This window comes from Oncorhynchus mykiss, chromosome 17 (genome assembly GCF_013265735.2).
Source record: "Oncorhynchus mykiss isolate Arlee chromosome 17, USDA_OmykA_1.1, whole genome shotgun sequence".
NCBI lineage: Eukaryota > Metazoa > Chordata > Actinopteri > Salmoniformes > Salmonidae > Oncorhynchus > Oncorhynchus mykiss.
In genome coordinates, this window is record NC_048581.1 from 10,526,153 (window position 1) to 10,533,652 (window position 7,500).

Consider the following 7,500-nt stretch of genomic DNA (forward strand, 5'->3'; position numbering starts at 1 on the left):
ATGACGTCAGCGTTTTCTAAATGTTCTATCTCTTTCATGACACCGGTAGAGAGGCCCTATAGTTCTCGAGCCTTCCCTCCTCTCCTAAAGCCAAGGTCAGTCACTGTAAATCAGCATTCTAGACAGTCTGGAGATAGTCCGTCCCTGCCATCTGGAGATAGTTCATTCATTTGTACAAAGGAACAGACCGTCATTGTTACTAAACTCCTGACTATATTATATACAATTGGGAATGGGAGCAAGAGAGAAAATTCATATACAGTGCCTTGCGAAAGTATTCGGCCCCCTTGAACTTTGCGACCTTTTGCCACATTTCAGGCTTCAAACATAAAGATATAAAACTGTATTTTTTTGTGAAGAATCAACAACAAGTGGCACACAATCATGAAGTGGAACGACATTTATTGGATATTTCAAACTTTTTTAACAAATCAAAAACTGAAAAATTGGGCGTGCAAAATTATTCAGCCCCCTTAAGTTAATACTTTGTAGCGCCACCTTTTGATGTGATTACAGCTGTAAGTCGCTTGGGGTATGTCTATCAGTTTTGCACATCGAGAGACTGAATTTTTTTCCCATTCCTCCTTGCAAAACAGCTCGAGCTCAGTGAGGTTGGATGGAGAGCATTTGTGAACAGCAGTTTTCAGTTCTTTCCACAGATTCTCGATTGGATTCAGGTCTGGACTTTGACTTGGCCATTCTAACACCTGGATAAGTTTATTTTTGAACCATTCCATTGTAGATTTTGCTTTATGTTTTGGATCATTGTCTTGTTGGAAGACAAATCTCCGTCCCAGTCTCAGGTCTTTTGCCGACTCCATCAGGTTTTCTTCCAGAATGGTCCTGTATTTGGCTCCATCCATCTTCCCATCAATTTTAACCATCTTCCCTGTCCCTGCTGAAGAAAAGCAGGCCCAAACCATGATGCTGCCACCACCATGTTTGACAGTGGGGATGGTGTGTTCAGCTGTGTTGCTTTTACGCCAAACATAACGTTTTGCATTGTTGCCAAAAAGTTCAATTTTGGTTTCATCTGACCAGAGCACCTTCTTCCACATGTTTGGTGTGTCTCCCAGGTGGCTTGTGGCAAACTTTAAACAACACTTTTTATGGATATCTTTAAGAAATGGCTTTCTTCTTGCCACTCTTCCATAAAGGCCAGATTTGTGCAATATACGACTGATTGTTGTCCTATGGACAGAGTCTCCCACCTCAGCTGTAGATCTCTGCAGTTCATCCAGAGTGATCATGGGCCTCTTGGCTGCATCTCTGATCAGTCTTCTCCTTGTATGAGCTGAAAGTTTAGAGGGACGGCCAGGTCTTGGTAGATTTGCAGTGGTCTGATACTCCTTCCATTTCAATATTATCGCTTGCACAGTGCTCCTTGGGATGTTTAAAGCTTGGGAAATCTTTTTGTATCCAAATCCGGCTTTAAACTTCATCACAACAGTATCTCGGACCTGCCTGGTGTGTTCCTTGTTCTTCATGATGCTCTCTGCGCTTTTAACGGACCTCTGAGACTATCACAGTGCAGGTGCATTTCTACGGAGACTTGATTACACACAGGTGGATTGTATTTATCATCATTCGTCATTTAGGTCAACATTGGATCATTCAGAGATCCTCACTGAACTTCTGGAGAGAGTTTGCTGCACTGAAAGTAAAGGGGCTGAATAATTTTGCACGCCCAATTTTTCAGTTTTTGATTTGTTAAAAAAGTTTGAAATATCCAATAAATGTCGTTCCACTTCATGATTGTGTCCCACTTGTTGTTCATTCTTCACAAAAAAAAACAGTTTTATATCTTTATGTTTGAAGCCTGAAATGTGGCAAAAGGTCGCAAAGTTCAAGGGGGCCGAATACTTTCGCAAGGCACTGTATGTACAGTACATAATAGCATTTGGACTAGTCAGTCCTGATTGAAATGTATACATAATTAGTCATCATTGATAAAAATTCCCTTAACAGCAACCCAGAGTCCGGTAGCCCAGAGAGAGAGTGGGCAACCCAGAGTCCGGTAGCCCAGAGAGAGAGTGGGCAACCCAGAGTCCGGTAGCCCAATGTAGTCATTCCCTGCCTTGCGGAATATGTAAATTAATTAACATTAACAACCTTCTGGTGTAGCTGTTTCCCAGAAACTTCTCCCATCACCAAAGGCAAGTCTATAATCCTGAATGATTTACCAGTCGGTACAGGTTATTAAATGTGTGAACTATGGTGAAATAAATGTTTAAATACACATTTCCCCAAAGTCACTCCCTAGTCCAGGTACTCAGTAGGACTTGCTACAAGAAATTACAAGAATTTGGTAAAATCAGAAAAACTAGGCACCACGAAGACAATTAAATATATGCAATGTGGACCCATGGGCCTGTAGTACAGTAGCCTGTGGAATAGACTGTATATATGCAATGTGGAGAACCAGTATTATACTGGTGATTAAACCCATGGGCCTATAGTACAGTAGCCTATGGAATAGACTACCATTTGGGATGCACAAATTGTAAAGAAGGAACTTTTTGGCATCCCAATGAGGTCCAGAGTACTGTGGTGTTGACAGGGATGGGATTGAAGCTAGTCCAAGGCTAGTACTTTTCAGATCTGGCTAGTAGAACATTTGCCAAACTAGCCTGTCTGTGATATTTTGTATTTTTAAATATTTCATGGCACATATTTTGGACTCGGGCTAGTAATAATCTACCAGCCTGGCAGACAAGTGCCCAAAATCTGTATATTCCATCCTGGGTTGTAGGCCTGTTCATTCAGATGAAGACCGTAAACAGTTGCAAAATGTTTAGCAACAGAAACATTTTTACTCCAAACGAAATTCACTTTGCAATGAAAATGAGAGTTCCTAAATCATTACCTGATTTCAGGAAGAATAAAAAATAAATAGTGGAACTGGCTTCGAAGTCCAGAGTTCAATTTGAGGGCTTCAAGTCATAAATTAATGTGATGTTGAGTAACAATCCCACATGGTTTTGTTGATAGGTTCCTTCTTGTTGGAACACTTTCCACTGTGACATCAGAAAGAATACATTCTGGACCAATAACAGGCTCAGCATTACCAGTAGTCCTATATCCCATGGCGATCACTAATTGATGTATTGAATGTGTCCAAAATGGCACCCTATTACCTAAAGTGAACATCGTTTGATTAATGGTGCACTATATAGGAATTATGGTGTCATTTGGGATGTACACATTGTCTTAAAAGGGCCTACGCTTAAAGTGGTTGTCTGGTTAATTGACTCTCTCTCTCTCTCTATCTCTCTCTCTCTCTCTCTCTCTCTCTCTCTCTCTCTCTCTCTCTCTCTCTCTCTCTCTCTCTCTCTCTCTCTCTTCACAGGTCTTTATTTCACACTACTGGGGAACCTAGAGGCCAGAGATTGCGGCCTGGGCTTCATATTCAAAACAAGAAAACAATGTGTTGATACAGATGAGTGTAAAGAGTTGGACAGTACCCCACCCTGTGGAAGTAATGCCACATGTTACAACACACAGGGGAGCTTCTACTGTCAGTGTCTACCTGGGTTCAGATCCACAACGACTGTCAACTTCACATTTTCTGGACAGTGTACTGGTGAGTATTTGTGTGTGTGTGTGTGTGTGAGTGTGTGTGTGTGTGTGTGTGTATGTGTGTGTGTGTCATACATTGGGCAAGAGGTTAGGAAGTGCAGCTCAGTTTCCACCTCATTTTGTGGGCAGTGTGCACATAGCCTGTCTTCTCTCGAGAGCCAGGTCTGCCTACGGTGGCCTTTCTCAATAGCAAGGCTATGCTCACTGAGCCTTACATAGTCAAAGATTTCCTTAATTTTGTGTCAGTCACAGTGATCAGGTATTCTGCCACTGTGTACTCTCTGTTTAGGGCCAAATAGCATTCAAGTTTGCACAATTTTTTTGTAAATTCTTTCCAATGTGTCAAGTAATTATCTTTTTGTTTTCTCATGATTTGGTTGGGTCTAATTGTGTTGCTGTCCTCGTGCTCTGTGGGGTGTGACTTTCCTCTGTTGCTGTAAATGCCGTTATTCCACTGGCAGCTTCCTCTTTGTAGTGTTGAGGCCCAAATGACACCCTTTTCCCTGTATAGTGCACTACATTAGACCAGGACCCATAGAGCACTATACAATAGGGTGTCATTTGGGATGCATGCTAGGATGGTTACCATGGTAACATTTTCATCACTGGTGTGCTGTGGGTTTCTGGGTGTTTTAATCTCCACCTCAACTTCCTCTCTGTCTCATGTCTTCATTTATATCTTAGTTAGTTGGTATCTGATGGTAAACTTGGTTACCCATGGCAACAACTTGGATCTACTATGAGCATGATAAGGATGTGACAGTTTTCATTTGTGTGTTGTGTTGGTGTGGTGTGTTGTGGTGTGTTGTGGTGTGTGTTGTGGTGTGGTGTTGTGGTGCAGGTAACATGCAAGTGTGATGGTTGTTAGTTCTCATTGTGTTGTGTTGTTCTGTGTCCTGTTGTGTGGTTGTTGTTGTTGTGCACGTGTGATGGTGGTATGTTATATTGTGATGGTGGTATGTTATATTGTGTTATGTTGTGTAGTGTTGTGTTGATGTGCAGGTGGGATTGTGTTGTTTTGTTGTGTAGGTGTGATTGTGTCCTGTCGTGTTATGTTCTGTTGTGTTGCACTGTGTAGTTTCGATCCCGGTGTGATGGTTGTGTTTTGTAATATGTATGTGCTGTGTAGTGTTGATCCAGGTGTGATGGTTGTGTTTTGTAATATGTATGTGCTGTGTAGTGTTGATCCAGGTGTGATGGTTGTGTTTTGTAACATGTATGTGCTGTGTAGTGTAGATCCTGGTGTGATGGTTGTGTTTTGTAATATGTATGTGCTGTGTAGTGTTGATCCAGGTGTGATGGTTGTGTTTTGTAATATGTATGCGCTGTGTAGTGTCGATCCAGGTGTGATGGTTGTGTTTTGTAATATGTATGTGCTGTGTAGTGTTGATCCAGGTGTGATGGTTGTGTGTTGTAATATGTATGTGCTGTGTAGTGTTGATCCAGGTGTGATGGTTGTGTTTTGTAATATGTATGCGCTGTGTAGTGTTGATCCAGGTGTGATGGTTGTGTTTTGTAACATGTATGTGCTGTGTAGTGTTGATCCAGGTGTGATGGTTGTGTTTTGTAACATGTATGTGCTGTGTAGTGTTGATCCAGGTGTGATGGTTGTGTTTTGTAATATGTATGCGCTGTGTAGTGTTGATCCAGGTGTGATGGTTGTGTTTTGTAACATGTATGTGCTGTGTAGTGTTGATCCAGGTGTGATGGTTGTGTTTTGTAATATGTATGTGCTGTGTAGTGTTGATCCAGGTGTGATGGTTAAGTTTTGTAATATGTATGTGCTGTATAGTGTCGATCCAGGTGTGATGGTTAAGTTTTGTAATATGTATGTGCTGTGTAGTGTCGATCCAGGTGTGATGGTTGTGTTTTGTAATATGTATGTGCTGTGTAGTGTCGATCCAGGTGTGATGGTTGTGTGTTGTAATATGTATGTGCTGTGTCGTGTCTGTCCCTGTGTGATGGTTGTGTTTTGTAATATGTATGCGCTGTGTTGTGTTGATCCAGGTGTGATGGTTGTGTGTTGTAATATGTATGTGCTGTGTAGTGTTGATCCAGGTGTGATGGTATTGTGTTGTGTTTCCTTCAGTACTGACCTGTGACCAGGTCAAAGCGGATCAGACTCCTGAACAGGTGAGTTCTAAACCCTGACACCTGATGTCACTCATAATGACTAACACGTTAGGGTGACATTCATGGAATATGGTAGTGAGCAGTCAGTAAAATAACTAGAACATTTATAGAATATGGCATTAATCAGTCAGTAAAATAACCAGAACATTTATAGAATATGGCATTAATCAGTCAGTAAAATAACTACAACATTTATAGAATATGGCATTAAGCAGTCAGTAAAATAACCATAACATTTATAGAATATGGCATTAAGCAGTCAGTAAAATAACTAGAACATTTATAGAATATGGCATTAAGCAGTCAGTAAAATAACCAGAACATTTATAGAATATGGCATTAATCAGTCAGTAAAATAACCAGAACATTTATAGAATATGGCATTAAGCTGTCAGTAAAATAACTAGAACATTTATACAATATGGCATTAAGCAGTCAGTAAAATAACCAGAAAATTTATAGAATATGGCAGTGAGCAGTCAGTAAAATAACCAAAACATTTATAGAATATGGCATTGAGCAGTCAGTAAAATAACCAGAACATTTATAGAACATGGCATTAATCAGTCAGTAAAATAACTACAACATTTATAGAATATGGCATTAATCAGTCAGTAAAATAACTACAACATTTATAGAATATGGCATTAATCAGTCAGTAAAATAACTACAACATTTATAGAATACGGCATTAAGCAGTCAGTAAAATAACCAGAACATTTATAGAATATGGCATTAATCAGTCAGTAAAATAACCAGAACATTTATAGAATATGGCATTAATCAGTCAGTAAAATAACTACAACATTTATAGAATATGGCATTAATCAGTCAGTAAAATAACTACAACATTTATAGAATATGGCATTAATCAGTCAGTAAAATAACTACAACATTTATAGAATACGGCATTAAGCAGTCAGTAAAATAACCAGAACATTTATAGAATATGGCATTAATCAGTCAGTAAAATAACTACAACATTTATAGAATATGGCATTAATCAGTCAGTAAAATAACCAGAACATCTCATCTCTCTCGTTCTCTCTTGTTCTCTCTTTCTCTCTCTCTAAGACCACTTTAGAAACAAGTGTTTTATTTAGTACTTTTAAGTGCTATCTCCTGGGACTACAATATACAGTGGGGCAAAAAAGTATTTAGTCAGCCACCAATTGTGCAAGTTCTCCCACTTAAAAAGATGAGAGGCCTGTAATTTTCATCATAGGTACACTTCAACTACGACAAACAAAATGAGAAAAAAAATCCACAAAATCACATTGTAGGATTTTTAATGAATTTATTTGCAAATTATGGTGGAAAATAAGTATTTGGTCACCTACAAACAATCAAGATTTCTGGCTCTCACAGACCTGTAACTTCTTCTTTAAAAGGCTCCTCTGTCCTCCACTTGTTACCTGTATTAATGGCACCTGTTTGAACTTGTTATCAGTATTAAAGACACCTGTCCACAACCTCAAACAGTCACACTCCAAACTCCACTATGGCCAAGACCAAAGAGCTGTGTGGGAGAACTTGCACAATTGGTGGCTGACTAAATACTTTTTTGCCCCACTGTATAAGATGTTTGTATATTTGTTTTTACCCACATGATGTGAATGAACTTCTCCTCTCTCTCAGACTGTCCCAGGTTTAGCTGATCTCCTCTCTCTCTGACTGTCCCAGGTTTAGCTGATCTCCTCTCTCTCAGACTGTCCCAGGATTAGCTGATCTCCTCTCTCTCAGACTGTCCCAGGTTTAGCTGGTCTCCTCTCTCTCAGACTGTCCCAG

General features: G+C 39.8%; 1 protein-coding gene across 1 annotated transcript in view; it reads left to right on the forward strand.

Annotated features, from left to right (window-relative positions):
• The window catches only part of LOC110516889 (adhesion G protein-coupled receptor E5-like), a gene marked incomplete at its 3' end in the record, with an annotated part of 36,881 nt that overhangs the window by 8,835 nt on the left and 20,546 nt on the right, over positions 1-7,500 (forward strand). The window contains exons 2-3 of the mRNA XM_036948302.1: positions 3,350-3,583; positions 5,669-5,712. Coding sequence (XP_036804197.1) covers positions 3,350-3,583; positions 5,669-5,712 — 278 coding nt within the window. The remainder of the gene's footprint in view (positions 1-3,349; positions 3,584-5,668; positions 5,713-7,500) is intronic.